We start from the raw sequence: 24347 nt of genomic DNA, 5'->3' as shown, positions 1-24347 counted from the left end.
AGAAAGTGAAAATGGAATGGATGGGACCACAAATTAGAGGACCTGGAGGCCAGCTGCTGACACCTACCGGAAAGTGCACCACACGAATCAAAATCGGAGATTCATCTTTCCTCGCAACCTTCGTTATTCTTTTGAGTGTTGTAAACAGACCTTCTTGGGTATGGATTTCTTGCGGGAATGCGGTGACCTCATAAATAAACCGGATGTTTGGCTGACCTTCTCAGCGGACCATAGCACAGCGCTGCAGCACAAGACCATGCGCGTCATTGACGACGTGACCATGCCACCGTTATCATGCCACCTCGTCTCTGTCACTTGTAACACGCAGCATACTGGAGAAGGTATCGCAGAACAAGTATCGACGCTTTTACTCTCTCGAGGATTCGCTATTGCCAGAAGTCTCGTCAGTGTAGTGTCTGGGCAAGTAGAGGAACTGTTTACGAACTTCGGCAAAGAACGGCGACACATTACGGAAGCTACCACAGTTGCAACTTCGAAGAAATTGTAGAATTCCGCGAGTGCTTCGCTGTGCAACAGGCAGAGACGCCAGCCGTTTCAGTACCACCACCTGTCGACGTGAGCACAGATTTATCGCCAGTGCAGAGGCAGGGTCTTGTAAATGCTTGGCCAGTTCGAAGATAGTTTTTCATTGACCTTGAGGGTAGATCAAACGGCACTGTCAAAGCACTGAATTATAACGGAAGAGACGACAAGACCGATTCGACAAAACCCATACCGCGTGGTACAGAAAGATCGCGAAGCAATCCAAGAACAAAGTCCAGAAAATGCTCGATGATGACATCATTCAGCCGTCAAAAAGCCCTTGGGCATCACCGGTAGTGCTAGTTAAGAAAAAAGATCGCAGCTTACGCTTCTGTGTTGACTACCGCAAGCTGAACCGCGTGACAAAGAAAGACGTATACCCATTACCACGTATTGACTATTCGCTTGACAGGCTGAGGCATGCACGCTTCTTCTCGTCGATGGACCTAAAAAGCGGATATTGGGAAATCGAGGCAATAACACAGAGAAAAGACTGCTTTTGTTACGCCTGACGGGCTTTACGAGTTCGAAGTCTTGTCTTTCGGATTGTGCTCAACTCTAGCAACATTTCAGAGACTGATGGATACCGTCATATCAGGCCTTAAGTGGCAGACGTGTCTGGTGTACCTCGACGATGTCATTGCTTTCTCAGCAACATTTGAGGAACATCTAAGACGGCTGCTATTAGTATTTCGAGCAGTACGGTCCACTGGCCTAATGCTGAAACCGGAGAAATGTCATTTCAGTTTCAAGGAACTCGGACTATTAGCACACGTGGTAAGCCATGAAGGTGTTCGTCCGGACCCCTACAAGATCGATGCCGTCCGAAAATTTCCGGTGCCGACAAATAAGAAGGCCATGAGACGTTTTCTTGGCCTCTGCGCTTACTACCACATATTTATCGCCAATTTCTCACGCATAGCGTCGCCCTTAACACGCATAACGAGAGACGGCGTTCCATTTTTATAGGGCGAAGAGGAACAAGCAGCGTTTGACAATCTACGACAGCACCTGCAGACACCTCCTGTGCTTGCTCACATTGACGAGGATGCTCCTACCGTTATCCACACCGATGCCAGCAACGTAGGCTTAGGCGCTCTACTCGTCCAGAGGCAAGACTCAGCCGAGCGAGTGATCGCATATGCAAGTAGGACGCTTTACCGAGTCTCATTATTCCACAGCGGAAAAGCAATGCCTTGCTGTAGTACAGGCAGTTATGAAGTTTCGCCCATACCTCTATTGCCGTTCCCTCCACGTAGTCAGCGACCACCACTCACTTTGCTGGCTGACCAACCTGAAGGACCCATCTGGTCGGCTAGCGCGCTGGAGCTTACGCCTTCAAGAATTCGATATGACGGTCGTCTATAAGTCGGGAGAGCAGCACTCTCATGCTGATTGCTTATTTAGGTCACCTATGGAGCAAGACGATGTCCCAGAAGAGGATGATATTGCGCTTTTAGGAGTGGTCGACACGGTCACCATTTTGTCTAAGCAGAAATAAGACACCGAGTTGATTCCTCTTATTAATTTTCTTAATGGGCAGTCTACAAGCGTTCCCAAGATATTTGCAACGAGCCTGTCATCATTCTGCGTGCGCAGTGGTGTCCTATATAAGAAGAACTTTTCCTCCAGCGGAAGTGCCCACTTGTCGTCTCGACATCCATTTGCGATGAGATCTTAAGCGTTTGCCATGATGAGCCAACCTCCGACCACCTCGGATAGGCGCGCACATTGGCCAGAATCCAACACCAGTACTACTCGCCAAACCTTCTAGGCACTGTAAAGCATTACGTCCGCACGTGCCTCGATTTTCAACGACGAAAATTGCCACCTTTAAAACCAGCCGGATGTTTACACCAGTTCAAGTGCCCACCGCGCTTTTTGCACAAATCAGAATGAACCTCTTTGGACCAATTCCGACTTCGCATACTGGAAACAAGTGGGTAATTGTCACTACAATCTTGCTCGCTACCCAGAAACAAAGGCTTTATCAAGCGGAACCGCAGTAGAAGTGGCATGATTTCTCGTTGAAGATATCGTTCTGAGGCGTGGTGCTTCTAGGATTATAATAATGGACAGAGGTACTGCTTTCACAACCATGCTCCTTACGTCAGTGCCTGAGCTCAGTCGTCATTGCCATTGACATCGACGTAGATCATAAAAATTTGGACGACATTCTACCATACGTGACGTTTGCCTATAATACGGCGCAGCAGGAAATTACCCGAAGCACGCTATTTAGTCTTTTTCATGGCCGTGAAGTGACGACAATTATTGCATGATGTCATGTTGCTGCACGACTGCGACAATACAGACACGGATGCTCAGGCATTTACCAAATGAGCTGAAGCGTCGCTGATTTGATTCCCACGCAGCTAGCATGCGTGCGAATTGCCCGGCAGCACAGTTACGACGCTGAACGTTATAACCTGCGACACCGATACGTAACTTATCAACCAGGCGAGAAAGTGTGGGTCTGGAGTCCTATTCGCCGACGCGACCTTTCTGAAAAATTACTGAAGAAGTACTTTGGTCCCTAGAATGTTGTATGGCGCCTAACTGACGTGAACTATGAGGTCATCACTGACAGTTCCTCGCGAACTCGCTAGCAGAAATCAGAATTCGTACACGTTGTGCGGATGAAGCCATATTGCAGTGGGCCAGTTGCATCTTACGTCAACTACATACACCGCGTACGTTGTAGCAGAGCATCGCGATGATGCTCTTTCTGGATGGAGGCAAATGCCGCATTTAACCTGCAGAGAAGAGCTCACGCAGCAAGAAAGACGAAGTTCTTTCCCGGTCCTCTTTATGAGCGCCTTGCAAGTAATTAAAGTGAGTGCTTCTATATTCGAATTCTGATGTGTCTGCATTGTGACAATGGTTGACTCTTACAATGGTACACTGTTCAATGGTTCACTGGACAATGGCTCACTGTTAGCAAGCTGGACAACGTACGCTTCATGATTCAGTGGTTTTGCGCCGCACTGTTGAGTGAAAAGGCGTAGGTATAAGTTTGACGCCCGGCTGTAAATTTTTTTCTTTCTTGTTTTTGTCCGTCTGTTAGCAAATGTTTTCCGCATCATTTCCGTGATGCAAATACGTCAGCAGAGCCGTGAGAACTCCGGCATAAAACACTTTTGCGCTAAAAAAAGAAGCTTGCGCATCTTCTAGATGCCGTTTTTTCACTCATTTGTTCGTCATCGGACTTGCTTCAGTTTTCTTTAATAAAAACACAAACCCACAATTCCAATCTCGAACTCTGCAGGATGCCTAATGTGTGCACACTTGTTTATCGTGTGAAAATACTAGGCTGACGTAGAAGCAGAGACAATTAGACGTAGAAGCAGAGACAAGCAGAGACAAGCAGAGACTGAAGGCAATTGTTTTGTGACAGAAATGAACCCCAGAGTTTTTTTTAGTGCATTCGATGTACAGTGCTTGTGGTTAAAACGGGACAACTTAGGACTAAGTACAGCAGAGTATGTCATTGCGACCATATTTAGTATGGAAATATCGGTGGAAATTTTATTCATACTGGTAAGTCAGAGCTAAGATTGCCGTTACAGACCAGACTCATCATATGACATAGTTATCTCGAGCGATCTCTCATACCCGTTCGTATAATGAAGAACTTGTGGTCGCATTTGAATTTTTTAGTACTTGAGTACTTATTTGTGAGTAATTTCGAGAACGATTTAATTCGCGCTGTCTGAAAATTATTGACTCTTTGCATGAAAAACGCCACTGCTAATAAAATTTATTTATTGTAAAGCTTTTACAAACGCCATGAACGTGCACTTGCTCTGTTTTTATACATGTGATTTCTTTTGAACAGCAGCTGCAAATTCCACCTCGAAAGGTTTGTAAGCTGTGGCATGCAATGGTTCATTGCCGAGATAAGTATACGATAACGAACGCCATGAGCGCGTGTGATAACGTAGCCACTAGTGAAACGTGGCGAAAGCGGGATGTCAATTGAGCGCATTCGACGTGCTGGTCAGGCAAACTGGAAACAGAATTTTACTAATAAAACCAACGTGCGCTCCATCTATCGTTAACTGCAGCAAGCATATCACTTTCTACGTTTGGCAGCTGACCTTGGTTCAAGCGAGTCGCGGCCACGTGCTGGAGCGTTGGACTTAAAGGTCTGACGGCTGTACATATTGTTTAGGCCTGACTGCAGCCCATTCATTTGAATCATAACGTTGGAGTTGCAAATATGTGGTTGTTTAAATTGATGCGAGCCGTTTGCACAGGCTCTGTGCAGTTTTGAAGGCAGTTAGTGACATGCAACAGCATCACATGGGCTTACGGAACCGAAGCTTGTCACGCTTTGTGTAGCTGTGTATGTGTGTGTTTCGACACTCGAGCGGCAATCTTGGCCTCGATAAATTGACAAATACGCTAAGAAAGTCATTGCCTCTATAACAAGGCTGTCTAAAATGCCGAATGTACTACCACGCAAAGACATCAAAATCGTCGTCAGGCCTCGGGGAGGCCTAAACATTGCCAAGCTGCAGGTGACCGTGGCGACGGGCAATCGAGAGGCAGCGGGGACATCAAGAGAAAACGGCATGATAAACATGTTCTGCCGAAATATACACCGAAAAATCGCGGTGGTGAGCACCCCGGACGAGGGACAAGCCCGGGCTTTCGCCAGACATCAGCCCATCCGTGTTGGAGATCAAGTGCATGAGGTAGGAGCATATCAAACTACGCCAGACGGCGTGGTGAAGGGAATAATACGAGGAGTTCCAGTGAAGGATACGCCGGCAGAAATCCACCGTAACATTGTCCACTCGCGCAACCCGCTGGCAAGCGGAGTGCAACGTATTGGCAATGCGACAACGGTGATCGTGGCCTTTGAAAGGCTGAAGGTGCCCAATTACGTGTGCTACGAAACGGTACTCCTCCGGTGCTGCCTATACCACAAGCACGTGGACGTGTGCAGGCAGTGTGATGAGGTGGGACATAGGAGGGACGTATGCACCAACCCCAGTGCTAAAGTGTGTTTCGACTGTGGCGCCAGCAACCCGGCTGAGGGGCACGACTGCAAAGCCAAGTGCAGGATCTGTGGGGGGTCACACCCAACAGGAGACCACGACTGCAAGCATCAGTACAAGGTACCTTATGTGGTTACCAGGTGGCAGTGGGAAAGGCAGATGTAGGAGCAGTGTGCAAGACGGCAGCTGGCGATCCCGAACGATTTCTCGAAACTGGGGATGACAGCAAAGAGAGCAGCAGCAGCTGTGACCGAGCGGAGCACGTCACGTTCAAGTAAAAGAAGGAGTGCGAGTCCCCAGCGCGGCAGATCCAAGTCAAGAGAGCACGTTGGCTGCACGGACGCCATGAAAGCAGGAATCGGGAAGAGGGAACCGTCGCGGCAGCAGAGCCTAGTGCCGAGCGGTGGAGCTAACAGCTGGGACAAGAAAGCCGACTAGAGAGATGAGGAGATTGAGCCACTCAAAGATAACATAGTCATGCTTACCAGAGCAAACGAGGTACTCAAGCGAAAAATCGTGGAGCTTATAGCTGCGCTAGACATGTCAAACAAAGAAGTATTGACGCTCAAGATGGATCTGGTGAGATTACCCGCACCAACGCAGCAGTTGGCGGAGGAGCGGCAATGCGAGCAGCGACAACAGCATCTGCAGTACCAACAGGTGCAGTGGGCACAGACCTCGGCCCCGGCAGCCTTGCAGGCTATGAGGGAGGAGACTGTGGCAAACGAGACGACGGCGGTGGAAGTGGGACCGGTGCCAAAGAGGAGGGTCACCAAAAGTCTCAAAGAGCGGAGAATCAACGAGAGGCTCAAAAGAATAGAGATGAAGCACAGAGCGGCAATCAATGCATTCAGAGAGCGTTTTGCTAACATTTAAAGCGCACTACAACAAATCATGACGGCGCTGCTGGCGTCAGGAGGACAGGTATCAAGCCAACAACACCGCCCACCGCAAGTAAGGATAGAGCAGCAACAAGATCAGCTACAGCAGTAGGGATCACGCGATGCCTCCTGGTCTGGAAGTGGAATTGTAACGGCTTTGCCAGAAAGAAGGCCGTCCTGCAGCAACAACTCGAACAGACAACCGTGAGGCCCGACGTCATCGAACTGCAGGAAACCCTCACCGAAGAGGTCAAGTGCCCGGGCTACACTGCGAGCCCTTGCGATAAGACCGGCAGCACGGTTTAATGCGCCTGCACTCTGGTGAATAAAGGCGTCACTTTCCTTGAGCACTAGGTACTCGACGAGAACAGCTTGATTGAGCAGACTTTCATCGAGGTGATAACCGGGAAGAAAAGTAGGAAGAAGACCGCATTTATACTAAGCGTCTATAGCATCCTGGCACATGAGAAACAGAAGTTCAAAGATCTGTCACACAAAGCCAACCGCATCGCCAGCCCGAGCAAAAAGCTGGTCTTGTGCGGAGACTTTAACGCGCCGTACCAGACCTGAGGCTATGGCAGGACACTGTTCAAGAGCCTAGGCCTCCTGCAGGACACGACTGACCTAGGGCTGACCCTGACCACCGGCCCGGCAGAGCCTATGCAGATCGGCAACTTGGTCACCCGAGACAAGACGCTGGACCTCGCGTTAGTTCGAAGTGGCGGCAGCGACCATGCGATTACGGAAAACTTTGCCTGGTGGAACACGGGGTATGAGCTGGTAAGCGACCACTACATCGTGGGGATCACCACCCCGCTCAGCAACAGAGGTACCGTCACAAAATTCAGCAACGGCGCCAGCAACGGCGCCCTTCAGCACAGAACGTGGACGCTGATAGCTTATCGCGCCTTCCAATGCAGCAACCGGGAACAGACGGGGCAAAAGAAAATTTTCTGGTTTTGCGTTTGGACAGCATGCCCGTCTGCAGTAAACAGATCGCAGAGGAAACTGCACGGGATCCAGTGTTCCGTCAAGTAGTGCAGTACATCTTGTCAGGCTGGCCTGCTAACGTATCTGTGAACCTGAAACCTTTTTTCTGCAAGAAACTAGAGCTTTCTTTTTATCAAGGTTGTGTCATGCTGGGAATGCGTGTGGTGGTACCAGAAAAATTCCGTAAATTTGTCCTAGATGAATTACATGAGGGGCATCCGGGAGTGGTGCACACAAAAGAGCTTGCAAGAAGCTATGTGTGGTGGCCAAATATCGATCATGACATAGAGATATGGGTCGGCTCTTGTCACGCGTGCGCAGAGACGCGCAGTTTGCCAGTGAAAGCGCCGCTCCATCCATGGTCCTGGCCGACGCGTCCTTGGCAACGCCTACACATGGACTTTGCAGGTCCAATAAAAGGTATATCAGACTTAGTAGTAGTTGACGCCCATTCCAAGTGGCCAGAAGTATGTTCCATGACCGCCACTACTTCAGAGGCAACCATTGCTTGCATTCATGAACTTTTCTGCAGATTTGAATTTCCAGAAACACTCGTGTCTGACAACGGAAGCCAGTTCGTTTCTGCAGAGTTCCAAGCCTACCTCAAGCACAGGGGCATGTGGCACGTAAGAACCGCACCGTATCACCCAAGTAGCAACGGACTGGCTGAACGTTTTGTTCAGACTTTGAAGTCAGCGCTCCGCAAGACCAGTCCGAGGAGCGCCAGTGAGGAGTTAGCCGACTTCCTTCTGGCGTATCGTAATACGCCTCATGCTACGACAGGGGAGGCCCCTTCCACTTTGCTCCTGGGGAGACGCCTGCGGACCAGACAAGACCTGTTACGACCAGCGGTCGAGAACAGAGCGCGCCAGCGCCAGTTCGACCAGACAAGGCGTCACCCATGTCGCAACAACGTCATCGCTGTTGGTGATGCCGTTCGTGTGCGCAATGTCCGATCGGGACCAAAGTGGCTGTGTGCAACAGTTCTTGCCCGTACGGGACCATTGTCACATCGGTTAAGTGTAGTGACTCCTCGTGATGTGTTCCAGTGGATTCGTCACCAAAATCACATCCGCAACGATAACACCGGCATCGCCACGGAGTTCGAACTACCCTTCAGTAAAAGGCAGCAAGAAGTTGCCTCACAGGTCCTGACCTGCGACTCATCACATGACGTCGACAGCTCGCTCACCGCACAAAGTGAACCGGCGGACACTGCAAACGCTCCTAACGAACGTCGCTACCCGCAGAGACAGCGTCGCCCACCTGATCGCTTTGTGCCGTAAACTTCTTGGACAATGCTTGGGGATCCAAATAAGTGTGGGGGGATGTCGCATATCTGTACACGCGCGCTTGTGCGATACACTGTCACGCGGCCCATATCGCAACACCCTGGTCCACGATGTGAATAAAAGCGCTTGGCGCGCGGTGGGCTGGGGGCACTTTCCTTCGGCACTCTTGGTTATCGCTATGTTGCTGGCATGCGAATAAAGCATGTTTGAGTACTGGCGGCGTCTTCATACCCGGAAGCCCTGGAACACGACAATCTGTAGCGCGGCGGACGAGCAGATGCACTGCGGCAGGACGTGGACCCTACTGCGGAAACTCCTGGACGAAACCAAGACCAAGTCGCACCAGCGAGACCGGTAAACCAAGATCATGCACGCTGTGGTCACAGAATGCGGAGAGGACGAGGTGCGAAGGCGCACGGACGCCAAGTACCTGGCGGCTACCCCGGAGATGCACCACCCGGACTACCAAGGGGTGGTCAACTCGAGCCTAGACAGAGACATTGAGGTATGGGAGGTCAGGGAGGCTTTGCATGACATCAACGCCAGATCGGCGGCCGGCCCAGATCGAGTGACGAACAAGGTGCGGAAAAAACTCGTCGAGTAGGCGATCAAAAGCCTGACGGATTACTACTACCGGTACTGGCGGGCTGGGACTCTCCTACACAGGGGAAGGCGACCAAGGCCATACTAATCCACAAGCCGGGGAAGCCGCCGGACATTGGGAGCCTCTGGCCCATCTTATTCGCGTCCTGCGTGAGCAGGGTGCTGCAGCATGTCCTGATGAACAGGGGCAGTGGTACCTAGAGGAGCCGGGGCTCTACCCAAACACGGTCATCAGCTTCAGGAGCAAGCTGGGCACCCAACATGCTATGATCTAGCTCGAGAGCGAGATTTCAGAGGAGAAAACTAGGTCAAAGAATAACCGTGCCGTGCTCGGCCTGGACCTGCAAAGTGCCTTTGACAAGATGACACACTCAGCGATTCTGGCGCAGGTGTCGAGGCTGAATAAGGGCGAGCGGTCATACAGATACACCGAGCATTTTCTGTTGGGTCGCACGGTTGAAATACACGCGGGCGACCTTCATTTACAGCAAAAGAAGCTGGGCAGCGTGGGGACCCCGTGAGGGTCGGCCATCTCGCCGATGCTGTTCAACCTAGTAATGATGGGAGTGGCTGAATGGCTTTCTCGCATCAGCGGGGTCCGGCACACCATATACGCCGACGATATCACACTCTGGATCAAGGGAGGTAGCGACGCCCAAATTGAAAACACACTGCAGGCAGCGGTGGATGCCATTGAGAAGCAACTGGATGGCTTGGGGGGGGGGGGTGTTCACTGAGCTAGTTGGAGCTGCTCATGGTGCCACTGAAGGGAGTGAGAAATAAGAAGCATGACCCAAGAAGTAACCGCGACAAAATCACGATACGAACGAGTGGCGGCCAACTGATACCGCCCGTCAAAAAGATCCGGGTGCTGGGCATGCTCCTAGAGCGAAGTAGAGCGAAACAAAACGAAACCATCAACCGCCTAACGGCTAAAATCAACATGGCCATACGCCTCATCAAGAGAGTATCAAGTAGAAGGGCCAGAGGCATGAAAGAGGCCAGCCTCACGTGGCTAGTCCAGTCCTTTGCTGTGAGCCATATTGCCTATATGGCAGCCTTCCACAATTGGAAGGTACACGAGCGCAACATGATCGATGCGCTCATACGAAGGACCTACAAGACAGCATTCGGGCTTTTTGACTGTAGAAGCACAGAGAAGCTCTTGTTTCTGGGGGTGCACAACACCCTCGGAGAAATTGCAGAAGCACAAAGGACCGCCCAGTTAGAGTGGCTCTCGGGCACTAAAACCGGCCGGCAGGTGCTTCGCAACCTAGGAATGAAGCTGAGGAGAGTGGACGGTGAGACTGCGAAAGAAGCGGAGGTGCCAGAGTGTGTGCGCAGACACGTGCAAATGCACCCGATACCCAAGAACGTAAATCTTAAGTACAACAGGGAGTGGAGGGTAGCAACAGCCAGGGCCTTGATCGACCTGCAGGCCAGAGACAACGGTGCTATATACGTGGACTTGGCATAGTATAAGCATAGAGGGCAGGAGAGGGAGATTTCGTCGCGGCAGTGGTCAGCGTGGTCGCCGGTGAGAGAAATGTGGTGGCGAGCATGTGGGCGCGAGCGGTGCATCGGGCCGAGGAAGAAGCCATCGCCCTGGTTCTCGCCGACACCGTATGCACGATCGTCCTGAGCGATTCCAGTGCCGCGATGCGGAACTAGACTAGAGGCGGAGTATGTGTAGCAGCAATGCGGGTGCCGCGTATGGTGAACCTAGCGGAAGAAACGTTGACAATTAAGTGGTTCTCGGCCCACATGGGTAAGGAGGGGTCACCTTGCGGCAGCGCGAACCACAATGAGACGGCCAACGAGGCGGCGCCGCCTCGTTGGCCGACACAATGGAGGAGTGGTGGTGCGAAGACAAAGACAGGATGACAGGATACAGTGAAGTATTAAAATGGTACAGACTAGGGCACAGGGCTATGCCCCCTCCTCACCCGCGCCTGACCCGAAGTGTGGCGGTAGCGTTCCGGACACTGCAGACGGGGTCGCTACCCACGCTGTTTCTCATGAAGCCCGTTTGTTCTGACGTATACGCAAGTGGCTTGTGTCGCGTGTGTGGAACTGAAAGAGCTACTACGGCCTACATTTTGTGGGATTGGGAACAGAATCCGAGAGAGGCAAGAACAGTGACGACGATTCCGACGTGGCTTGCGGCTGTCGAGGGAAGCGACCAGCGGGAAAAGCAGCCACGGGCCGTTCAGTGGATTTTCGACTGCCCTTGAAAAGCAGCGTCCGAGCGAAAGCGCCAAGTGCTCGCAGCCACCCTAGCACAGAGGCAGGCGCGGGTGCCAGAAGGTGGGAGTAGCGAAGACTGCTCGCCGAGTAGAAAACTTCACGCCTTGTTGATGTGTGACCACACCACGATAACCCTCTCCTCACGAGGCTTTGAGTGTCCTCCGCCAGATAATCAAATAAAGTCTTTTTCACTAACTCACAATGTGTTTATTACAAACGATTCATCGAAAAGGCTTCACTGATTACTGAACCACTAACGAGGCTCACGAAGAAAGACACACCTTTAATTTGACTTAGCAAACACGAAGAGGCGTTCAATGAACTATGCAAGCGTCTTCAGAGTCATTCAGTTCTTGCTCAATACGACCAGGAAGCGAGAACGAATCTCCACAGCGATGCGAGCAATTGAAGGCTCGGAACCGTACTCATTCAGTGGCAAAATGTACAAGAGCGAGTGATTACGTGCGCTAGTCGCACTCTCTCGAAAGCTTAAGTGAACTATCCAGCGACAGAAAAAAGATGCCTAGCAGTCATATGTGCCATCAGCAAGTTGCGGCTTTATTTATACGGTAAACCTTCTCGATGCATTATTGACCATCATTGATTTCGCTGACTCGCTAACCCTAAGGACCTTTCTAGACGGCTTGCAAGGTGAAGCCTGCAGCTACGGGAATACGGTGTAATGGTTGTATATAAATGCCGTGGCAACAACAGCGATGCTGATTGCTTGTCGCAAGCACCAATTGAACTCACTGTCTCTAATTCAGTAGAAGATGGGCAAGATTTTTCTCTTCTTAGAGCAGTAACGTCACAAATGGCGCATCATCAGCAATGGGACCCCGACTTACTTCTACTGAACAATTACTTAAAAGGGCACTCTGCCGACGTTTCACAAACCTTTCGGCGTGGTTTGGAGATGTTATCTTACGGAATAACGTCCTGTCTAAAAGGAACTTTGAGCTCTATACAACAACATTCCTGCTTGTCGTCCCGTCCTGAGATCTTGGAGACTTGCCACAATGACCCATTATTATGACACTTGGGAGTAATCAGAATGGTAACGTGCATTCGTACTAAGTATTACTGGCCGAAGTTGCTGAGTTTTGTGCAACGCAATGTAAGAACTTTTCGGGACTGCCAAAGATGTAAGACGCCACCGTTTAAACCTGCTGGGCTCCTTCAACGTATGCCACCAGGAGCACTCGATCAAGTGGGAATGGACATACTCGGCCCATTTTTCATTTTAAAGTGTAAAAAGCGTGGATCATGGTGGCAACTATCTGACTCGGTACACTGAGACTATTTCTCTAGTTAGCAGAACAGCTGTTGAAGTCAGCAAATTCTTCGTGACCAAAATGTTATTACGTCGTGGAGCCCATACAGTGCTGATAGCGGATCTACGAATCGCGTTTACGGCTGATTTGACGAAGTCCACAATAAAATTGACGCACACCAATCTTATAAAAACAACAACGTGCCATACACAAACAAATGGAATAACCGAGCGTTGGCTGATATGTTGTCAACGTGTTATTATGATGCAACGAGCAGCGGACCAAATATTGCCGTTTGCAACGTAAGCTTACAATACCGCACTGCAAGAGACGACCGTACGACGCCCTTCGAACTTGTTTTTCGGCGGACAGTCACCAAAACTTTATATGCAATGCTACCTGTAGAGGAAATGTCCGTAAAATTGTGTGTGTAGAGGCATGACTATGGTATCAGTGACTTTACACAAGGGGCAGAAGAAGCGAGACAGCTTGGACGCCATCGTATTCATAAGAAACAAAACGTTGACAGGCACAAATACAATCTGCGATGAAGAGATGTCCGATATGCACCTAGTGACACAGTCTGGGTGTGGACTCCCGTACGAGTACGTGGCGGGCCTGAGAAGCTGCTTCGCCGCTGTTTCGGTGCCTACAAAGTTGTTCGACAGACTGGTGCAATGAACTACGAATTTGTTCCGGAGGGACAAGAAACTTCATCACGATGTCATCAGCACACATAAATTGTGCACGGCGTAAGAATGAAACTTTGTCATGACAGACAATGAAGTATCGACAGGACCCCTCCTCTTCACGAAACAGCTTTCACAAAGAGGTAGGATGAATGAATCTGCAAATGGGCTGGCATGAAGCATCGGGACACGATGCAAATTCGGAAGGGGGCAATGGCACAAGCCACCCGCAAAGTGTAGGCACTGTCCGGTCCTAACGCCCTCCCTATTGTTAATAGCGCGCTTGGAAAACAGATCGCCAATGCGGCATGTACCACGTGCCAGCACGAGCCATGCAACTACAGCTACGCCCCACACGTGAGACACATCACAAAGAAACAGTATAGGTGAATGATTTAGAAGAAACTGTCTTCTGAAGCGGCGACACAGACTTTCTTTGAGTTGTTTGTTTCTTATGTCTAAGTTCGTTCCAACTACAATATTTCATTAAAGTGTACCTTCATTTGGATGTTACAATATAGCTAGGCTAATGTCCTATTTACACTTATACTTCATTGTGTTTTCGCCCACAAAGCCTGTCCAGAATTTTGAGCGCGAACTGCACCTCATTGCTCTAGAAGCTTCGGCATTATTGCCCCGCCACGGTGGTCTAGTGGCTAAGGTACTCGGCTGCTGACCCGCAGGTCGCGGGATCAAATCTCGGCTGTGGCGGCTGCATTTCCGATGGAGGCGGAAATGTTGTAGGCCCGTGTACTCAGTTTTGGGTGCACGTTAAAGAACCCCGGGCGGTCGAAATTTCTGGAGCCCTCCACTACGGCGTCTCTCATAATCATATGGTGGTTTTGGGACGTTAAACCCCACAATCAATCAAACAATCAAGCTTCGGTATTATTGTAAATCGTTCTGTTGAAGTTGCATTCAAGATGCAAACACTCAAGATTATTCGACAGCTTGCGTGAAGACCACTGATAAAGCTGGAGTGTTTGATGGCACATGTATAAATACCGATGCGCTTCGCCGCTTGTGTGTTGATTGATGTCTGACGCTCCGTTGAGCGCTATGAGTGTCAGTGTGCTACTGTAATCTGACTTTTCATTTACTGCCCACAAGTTCAGCCAAATAAACAGTTTTATCTGAACATCTTGTCCGGTCCCTTCAGCCACGCTACGACCCCGTGACAATATTGCTGTTTAGCACATGTAGCACCGTTCAACCTGGATGCACGAACTGGCGTTGACGCTTGGTAGTGCGTTTCCATACCGACGACAAACATTCGTGAAAATGAATGAACAAATTATTGCGGTGACTGTACTAGCTAAAGCCGAAAGCGGGACCCGAGAAAGAGGCGTGATAGCCAGAAGGCCGTCGCATGTTGAACACATAACTTGGTCTAACGTCTCTGTCCTACAGCCATGTAAAAATGTGATTGGATGTGCTGAACTATAACATGCATAACCTTGGCAACTGCAAAGCGCGTCGTATCGCCCCTCTAGCCTGGCCACAATTAGCTCAAGGTCAACGTATGGATAAAAGTTGGCGCACGGCGAAGAGATATCTTTGTTTCGATTGACTGGGGCCATCGTTTACGACACTTGGGCTAAGGTCGCCACTTCGCGATGCGCTATGGCGTTGAAGAAATGGCAATTCTATTGAATACGCGCCAAATGGGGACAAACGACTAGCAACAAGTGTTGCGCGTGCTAATCAGGGAGGCTACTGAGTGTCTAAATAACTTTATTTGGTCCCGAGGAGGCGATGACCCCCTAATAGCCTTCGTTTGCAGGCCACGCCCACGCCGGGACCAGAAGTTGAAACTGGACGGCCATGTCATGAGCCTTCTGGGCAGATTGAATTGGTCGTCTTCGTGGAAAAATGTGACGAGTGTATCCCAGTTTTTTTCTGTAATGACGCATTACATCACCAGGAAGATTCACCACCTCAATGACCAAGGGCATTGTGAAAGCGTGAGATATAAAAGGCGCGTTTGTGAACCCATTAGAGTCGGTGGTCGCGCCGCAGGGAATAGTCTGCTCGGCATCTTTTGCAGCGGGTAAAGAGGTCCCTATTCTAGGCTCATTAACAGAACTTTTTTCTTTCACCTATAATCATGTACAATTTTTCGCCGTGTTTTCCGTGATGTAAATACGTCATTGAAGTCTTAATGGAACCCAGTCTAAAACACTTTCATGTCAAAAAGGTTGCAGGGCGCCTTTACAGGTTGCTTGGTTGTCACACCACGTCCCAGCTGCTGTACTAAGATTTAACTTGAGCCAGCATTGGTCTTTCACGCCCGTTGTGCTTTCAGCCAAAGGAATGTGGGTGATGGTAGCTGGCTATTGGCATTTTGCTTGAGGTGGAAGCGTACATTGTTTCTCAACTCTCACAACATTCTGCCTCCACTATTGTGTGGAAATGTAGTGTGGAACCAACAATTCGACAGCCGCGGTGCTGCGCATTGTATTTTACGATTCAAGAGGTACAGCTAGCAGTGAATACATAGAACAGATTCTGTTATTCCTGGAACTCTGGCCAAGAGAAAGAACATGCAATCTTGATCTACAGTTTCCAGATGTCAGTGTACGGCCAACCTGATTGAAGCAGCTGACAAGTTTATGGTGAACCAACATTAGTAGAAAGTATTCAGGGAGAACCAGCCGCAACTTACACTGCATGGTTTTCATAATTTTCACCCGCTGCAGTAGTTTCTGCCACCTAAACGTTTCTCGTAAGTGGGTACAGCCTCTCTATTCTTGATATACACTATTTTAAAGACGGTTTTCATTGCCGCCATTTTAAGCTTCTAACGTTCTCATTTGAAATTTTCGAACACAAAAATGAGCAGCCCAACGGTTGAGTTGTATACGTATACCGATAGGGTAAGGTGTATTTGATGTTATTTTATCTTGTCGATTCACGTCGTGAATTATAAAGATAGAAACATTCGTTTAACAGCCCCACACTGGCGGCACCTACGTGTCTAATTTGCACTGGCTCAAACCGGAGTACCGATGTGTACATAGCTACCAGCAAAGGGCATGCAGCCGCTTGCAGCAGTGTAAGGAGGTTCAATGCTTCTTCCTACTCTTTTTTGTGCAGTGCGTGGCGGTAAGCCAGGCAAGAATGTGGACCTCATTGAGAGCGACTTGAAAGCCCTGTGCCGGAAGGTGCGCGAGGTGCTTCTGTCACAGCCCATGCTGCTGGAACTGGAAGCCCCCATACAGATCCTAGGCGACACCCACGGACAGTTCTACGACACTCTCCGGCTGTTCGAGTACGGGGGCTTCCCTCCCGAGAGCAACTATCTCTTCCTCGGCGACTACGTAGACCGGGGCCGACATTCACTGGAGAACGTCTGCCTCCTTTTCTGCTACAAGGTCAAGTACCCGGAAAACTTCTTCCTGCTGCGCGGAAACCATGAGAGCGCCTCGATCAACCGTGTCTACGGTTTCTACGATGAATGTACGTTTTTTTCTGTCGCACTCCTATAGGCTCAGAACAACTGCCAGCTTTTGCTGATGGTCAACGTCTCACTTGTGGACATCCTCATCTTAGCCGCTTGTGTGTTTTTTTCATTCAAAAAATTATTCAAAATTTTTGAAATGTATCAAAAAAAATTCGCGTGGTGATGGAACTGCATTAAGAGGCCTGGGGTGCGGCCTAACCGGTAATCACCGCCGGGAATGAACTCCTTCACCAGAGAAGAATTGGCCACCCTGGTGCAGTATCTGGCCACTACCTCCCACATGCATACGTCAAAGAACTCACGGCCCTCAGTCCACAGCCGCTGCGAAGCAACTGACCACGGCGGCGGTCAGATCCGCAACGCAGCAGAGGGTGCTAAGAATCTCTAGATCTGGACAGGCCGCCATTAGAACCTGAACTTGGCAACGTTTAACGCTAGAACCTTATCTCGTGAGGGAAGTCTAGCTGTATTATTCGAGGAGCTAGATGATAGTGAATGGGATATAATAGGGCTCAGTGAGGTTAGGAGGACAGATGAGGCTTATACGGTGCTACGGAATGGGCACGTCTTTTGCTATAGTGGCTTGGCTGACAGAAGAGAACTGCGAGCGGGGTTCCTAATTCTCAGAAACATAGCTGGCAACATCGAGGAATACTATAGCATTAATGAAAGGGAGGTATGAATCGTAATTAAACTGAATAAAAGATATAAGGCGAAAGTGGTACAGGCTTGCGCGCCTACATCCAATCATGATGGCGCTTCAGTTGAAAGCTTCTTTGAAGACGCGGAATCGGCAATGAATAAGGTAAAAACACAGTATACTATACTGAAGGGCGACTTTAATGCAACGGTAGGGAAAAAGCAGGCTGGAGACCAGACAGTAGGAGATTATGGCATCGGTACTAGAAACGGCAGAGGAGAGCAACTACTAGAATTCGCAGAACGCAATAATTTACGGATTTTGAATACTTTCTGCCGAAAACAAGGAAAGCGCAAGTGGACATGGAGGAGCCCTATTGGCGAAAGTAAAAGCGAAATAGACATTATAATGAGTGCACACCCAGGCATCGTGCAGAATGTGGAAGTGGTTGGCAAGGCACGAGGCAGTGACCATAGAATGGTACACTCTTGAATTCGCCTGGACTTGAAGAAGGAAAGACAGAAACTGATACGCAAGAAGCCAATCATTGAGCTAGCACTGAGAGGGAAAGTACAGGAATTCAGTCTCGCTTCAGAACAGGTACTCGGCTGTTAGTGAGGAAACCAACCTTAGCGTAGATACAATGAATGATAATCTGACGAGTATTATTACGGCGTGTGCAGTGGAAGTTGGCGGCAGGGTAGTTAGACAAGACACTGGCAAGCTTTCCCAATAAATAAAGAATCTCATTAAGAAGCGTCAAATCATGAAAATGTCAAGTAAAGTAGACAAAATTGAACTGGCACAGCTTTCGAAGTTGATTAATAAGCGTAAGGTATGCGATGTGAGAAGGTATAACATGGAGAGAATTGAACAAGCTCTGAAAAACGGAGGAAGCGTCAAAGCAGTGAAAAGGAAACTTGGGATAGGCGAAATTCGGGTGTATGCACTAAGAGAGAAAGAAGGCAAAATAACTACCAATATGGACAGGATAGTTAAAATAGCGGAGGAGTTTTACAGAGATCTGTACAGTAGCCGGGATAACCACGACTTTAATACTATAAGAACTAGCAGTAACACAGATGACACCATACCAGTAATGATAGAGTGAGGATCAGGTAACATCAGATCTGCTGAAAGATGGAGAACAGATAGTGTTAGAAAAACTAGCCACCCTGTTTACGAGATGTCTCCTGACGGGAAGAGTACCAGAGTCTTGGAAGAACGCTAACATCATTTTAATACATAAGAAAGGAGATGACAAGGACTTGAAGAATTATAGGCCGATCAGCTTGCTCTTTGTAGTATGCAAACTATTTACAAATTTAATTGCTAACGCAGTAAAAAAACATTAGAATTCAATCAATCAAAGGAACAAGCAGGATTTCAAGCAGGCTACTCAACAATCGACCACATTCATACTATCAATCAGGTAATAGAGAAATGCCCAGAATATAACCACTATACATAGCCTTCATAAATTACGAGAAGGCGTTTGATTCAGTAGAAATATCAGCCGTCATGCAGACACTGCGGAATCAGGGCGTCGATGAAGTATATATAAACATCCTGGAAGAAATCTACAGGGGATCAACTGCTACCACAGTGCTTCATAAAGAAAGCAACAGAATACCAATCAAGAAGGATGTAAGGCAGGGGGACACAATCTCCCCAATGCTATTTACCGCGTGCTTACAGAAGGTTTTCAGAAGCCTAGAATGGGAACAGTTAGGGATAAGAGTTAATCGAGAGTACCTTAGTAACCTGCGCTTTGCCGATGACATTGCATTGCTGAGTAACTCAGGGGACGAATTGCAACTCATGATTACGGAGTTAGATAACGAGAGCAGAAAGGCGGGTCTTAAAATTAATCTGCAGAAAACAAAAGTAATGTACAACAACCTCGGAAGACAGCAGAGCTTCGAGATAGGTAATAGTGCACTTCAAGTTGTAAAAGACTATGTATGTCTACTTTGGGCAGGTAATAACCGCGGAGCCAAACCACGAGATTGAAATAACTAGACGAAAAAGAATGGGGTGGAGCACATTTGCCAAGCACTCTCAAATCATGACAGGTAGATTGCCGCTATTCCTCAAGAGGAAAGTATATAACAGCTGTATCTTGCCGGTACTTAGCTACGAAGTAGAAACCCGGAGACTTACAAAGAGGGTTCAGCTTAAGTTGAGGACGACGCAGCGAGCAATGCAAAGAAAAATGGTAGGTGTAACCTTAACAGACAAGAAGAGAGCAGAGTGGATTAGGGAACAAACGGGGGTTACGGATATCATAGCTGAAATCAAGGAGAGTATTATACCCCTGTCACACGGGCACTTAAAAGTCTTTTAAGTAAGCGGTCTTTTTCCGAAAAGGAGTTCCTGACAGCAGACACACGGCACAGAGCGAACTCCTTTTCAGAAGCGGTCTTTTTCGTAAACGGCGTTCGTCGATCTCATTTACGGCTCCGAATGAGTAGCCTCGAAACCAGTGGGCGCCAGCAATTTTCGAGTGGTGGGAAAAAAAGAGCGAATGCTTATTTTTCTGTCACCAAAACTCTTGTAAAAACAAATTTCATATCCTCCAGAAGGTGTAATGAACGCTTTTAATGGTTATTTCCTTTTCTACTCTCGTAAGCAGCTACAACGCGTCGGCAATATCACGTGGTGACCCTCGGTCTTGCGCTGCTTTATCCTCTCCTTGGCGGCTTTTGCAGCGTCTGCCTCGCTTTCCAGAGCGAGAAGGCAGGCCGTGAGGCTTGCGATCCTCGCCTTTTCTCCCGTACGGTCGCCCATAACGTGTCGAGAGCAGTCGAGGGCAGCGGAAAACAAATACGGTAAATAAAAGCACAGTGGTGCCAGACGGACTTGTGCACGTCGCTAGTTATCGGAATGCTTCCTTATCTAGTGCAAAAAACATTCACATTGGTGTTTCATCATCTCTTATTCTTAAATTTATTTGAAGAAACGAGCAGTGCAACAAGTCTTTAATTTGTACATCGTGATACATCGTTTAATTTTAATTGCTCCTCTTTTAACTGCTAGCGCCACGCTTTCGCTAGCGTCTTCGGACGAAAACACTAAAAGGAGATCGTTGCTGTCGTGTGTCTGCGCCGCAAACACCTCTTTGTTAAAAGTCTTTCAACTTCGTAAAAGACCGCTTACTTAAAAGACTTTTTGCGTGCCCGTGTGACACAGGTATAAATGGACATGGGCCGGGCATGTAGCGCGTAGACAGGATAATCGCTGGTCGTTAAGGGTAACTGAATGGATTCCCAGAGAAGGCAAGCGGGTTAGGGGGAGACAGAAGGTTAGGTGGGCAGATGAGATTAAGAAGTTTGGGGGTATAAATTGGCAGCAGCAAGCACAGGACCAGGTTAACTGGCGGAACATGGGAGAGGCCTTTGTCCTGCAGTGGACGTAGTCAAGCTGGTGATGATGATGATGATGATGATTTTCAGACCTGCCCTGCCCTTTCCTGTAATCACGAGCTCTAATTCGTTCCCTGAGATACTGATCAATGCAATGTCATCAGCAAATCTCAGGATACTAGTGTACTCTCCTTTAACTCTTATTTCTAACCCTTTTGAACCTAGCGCCCTGAAAACCTGTTGTAAGCTCCGGGCGGATAGCTTGGAGAAATCGTATAACCCTGCCTTACGCCCATCTTTATCGCGATTCTATCACTTTCTTCATGGTGGACTATGGTGGCTGTAGATACGCTGTGGATATTTTAGAGTCGGTATATACACGCTTCGGCGATGCATTTATTAATCTGTAGCGCTCGCATGACTGCTGATATCTAGACTGAATCAAATGTCTTCTTGTAATGTGAAACCATTTCCAAACACAGCCACTACTAAACACAGGAAAATGCCTATTTTAATTCTTGCGTTCCTATCGTGCCAGTTTGATATATGAGCATGAATTAGAGGTCACGAAGAGCTTTTATATTGTTTTTATAGTGCCTATAAATGCTAATATGCTGCCTTTGTGCCAAATTACATTAAGTACCTATAAATGTCTATTGTCAAAATCAGTGCCTATATGAATGCTAACCTCAAACTGTGCTCTCGAGTACAGTTGGAAACCGGGCAATTTTGAGCTTTCAAAACTCTAGCTAGCTATGTGGCGCACCCTATGCTCCATCTCATAAGTTCCTTTCACCACTGTTAAGAATACAAGGCCTCTTAGCCAATAGGAAGGCCGATTAGCCACCGCACATGTATTCATGCGCATCGCGTCGTCTCCACGACACCTTCCCAGCGTCTGCTCACATGTGTAGGGAACAGGAGGCGCTCATGTGCATCCTCAGGACGATGAAGAACAAATGCGAAACCGGGAAGTATCATCAAGTGAATGTTGAGTGTATAAAAAAAGATGTCTCTATTGGTTTTGTTTTGTTTGTCATTTACTTCTTAAACAGCGCTAGACTAGATCCCATGAGAAATTTTATGATATGCTGGATTCTCCCCTCCTACAGTATCGGAGCAACTCGGAGCCGGATGATCGCACGGCGCACACGCATGAATACGTCATGCGAACGCAAGGTTATATTCGCATGAAATTCCCATGCCAGGTGGTGCACTCTAGCGGTGTTGTGTCGTTTCGACGCTGTCTGCATTGTACTGCCTGTTTCTGTGGCATGAATCCCTCCTTGCGCACACATTTGGAAGAGAAGCTGGCACGAATATTGTATCCTTACCACAATACATATATAGTGTCGCACCACTGGAAGTGCTCTAAGAGACGATGCACCAAAAATACGCCAAGCGTTGCGAATGAAGGCACCGACATAAGGCGAGGACAGCGAGAACACCAACGCAAACGAAATGAAGGCAGCTTGGTCTCGCATCTCGCTCGATTTGAAGTTACAAAAACAATGCGCGATAATTCTGTTTGTGCGTGGTAATATTCGACGTACGCAGGACCATTCCTTGTTGTATACATCACCTCCACCATGTTACGGGCGCACGCCCCCACAGGCAGCATTCACTTTGATAATTATGCAATAGCGTTTAAGAGGTCCTGTCGCACAAAACCCGCCGCTGGTGTGGGCCCCATTGGTTGTGAGCGAAAAATCGTCTGTACGTCTCTGACCGAAAAATCAAGGTAACGAGATAGCCGCGGGAGGCTACTACCTGTCCACGCGTGCACGCGCGATCACACTGAAAAAGCCGCACATTTGAAAAGAAAAGTGCTCAACGTCATGAGGCGCGGTCGTTTTCTCGCCCTGCCACCCTTCTCTGCTTAACTTCCAGCGCTGTCGTCGGAACGAGAGAAGAGATAATGCAATTGCAGCATGCGACAAATCTTTGTAACTCCACTCGCACTGGATGAATTCTTAAAATCTTTGCAGCGTTGAATTCGCGAGGTAATAAGCTCCTCTAGTGAATTCATTCCATGTTTACTTGAAAAAGCGTTTCAGCGCCCCTTTAACGCATTTTGTTCGACAGGTGTCACGAAGAAAACAAGCCCATTCGGAGATAATAGCGTGCACTGGTCCAAACTACTGTGTGCGTGTTTGTGTGCGTGATTGTGTGCGTGCGTGGGTATGTACCAAAACATATGAATACGTTGGAACTTAGCGGCTGAAAGGTGCACTAGGGGCCCGATTTTGCTGTCGCGTTCAACTCCTGAAGGCGAAGCTTAGGGTCCCTTAATTTTTCGCACCTCTTTCCATGGCGCGTAGCATTGCAATTATTGATCGTTGATTGATATATGGGGTTTAACGTCCCAAAACCACCATATATGATTATGAGAGACGCCGTAGTGGATGGCTCTGGAAATTTTGACCACCTGGGGTTCTTTAACGTGCATAGAAATCTGAGCACACGGGCCTACAGCAATTTCGCCTCAATCGCAAATGCAGGCGCCACAGCCGGGATTCAATCCCGCGACCAGCGGGTCAGCAGCTGAGTACCTTAGCCACTAGACCACCACAGTGGGGCAGCATTGCAAATCGTGGCAGATGACATAGTGAGTGCCCAGCGCATAGGTTTCTCTTGCGAACTTGAAATTCTTAACCTTGATGAAGGGTCCCTTAATATGTGTTGACAGACACAAGAGACATCGACCCTGTGTGGTCAGACTAAGTTAATACGAGGCAAAAAACCCTTCTGATCTATTAGCGCTCTGGCTATTTGCTCTTGCGGTGACCTTCTCAGCCATGCCGAAAAGAGAGACCCTGGAGCGTGTTTATTCGACGATGAACACCTACGTCACCTGCTGCACTAAAATAGGAGAGACCATATTCCGCAAACTCCGCTGAAACAAAATTGCATGGCTACGCTGAAACGTTGGTGCCTTTGTACCATCATAAACTTAAACATTTCCTGTCGTAGACACAGATACCACACGTAGTTCTTCAAATATTTGAACTTTGTTAAAATTTATTGCGCCTATATTTACATTTTTGAAGGCCTAAAACAGTGGTTTCTCCGCCTATTTCAGGAGCCCCTAACCTGGTTCTTTAGTGCCTCTAAATCACGCCTCTAGTCATGACGCAAAAGAAGAGCGATTTTATTGCATGACTAATTGTAAACAGTCATTAGAACGTCATGTTGTGCTGTGTTATGCATGAAATATTATTGCAAAAAACACCCAGAAGAGTGTTGGCGTTTTTGCAGTCCTTGCTGTTTTTTACTTGGCAATGACAATGACTTTATTTTCGCATCAATACAATGATTGATATGACGGGCGGGTGGAAAAAGCTGTCGTTTGGA

General features: G+C 48.4%; 1 protein-coding gene and 1 pseudogene across 2 annotated transcripts in view; both read left to right on the top strand.

Annotated features, from left to right (window-relative positions):
* LOC119185038 (serine/threonine-protein phosphatase PP1-beta) overlaps positions 1-24347 on the top strand; it is a 114584-nt gene that overhangs the window by 20397 nt on the left and 69840 nt on the right. For both annotated transcript variants that reach the window (XM_075890828.1, XM_075890829.1), the window contains exon 2: positions 16622-16984. In XM_075890828.1, the coding sequence (XP_075746943.1) occupies positions 16622-16984 (363 nt within the window). The remainder of the gene's footprint in view (positions 1-16621; positions 16985-24347) is intronic.
* Positions 9080-11549, top strand: LOC142802670 (uncharacterized; annotated as a pseudogene).

This window comes from Rhipicephalus microplus, chromosome 3, assembly GCF_043290135.1.
Source record: "Rhipicephalus microplus isolate Deutch F79 chromosome 3, USDA_Rmic, whole genome shotgun sequence".
NCBI classification, from domain to species: Eukaryota; Metazoa; Arthropoda; class Arachnida; order Ixodida; family Ixodidae; genus Rhipicephalus; species Rhipicephalus microplus.
This window is presented reverse-complemented; position numbering and strand designations above follow the sequence as displayed.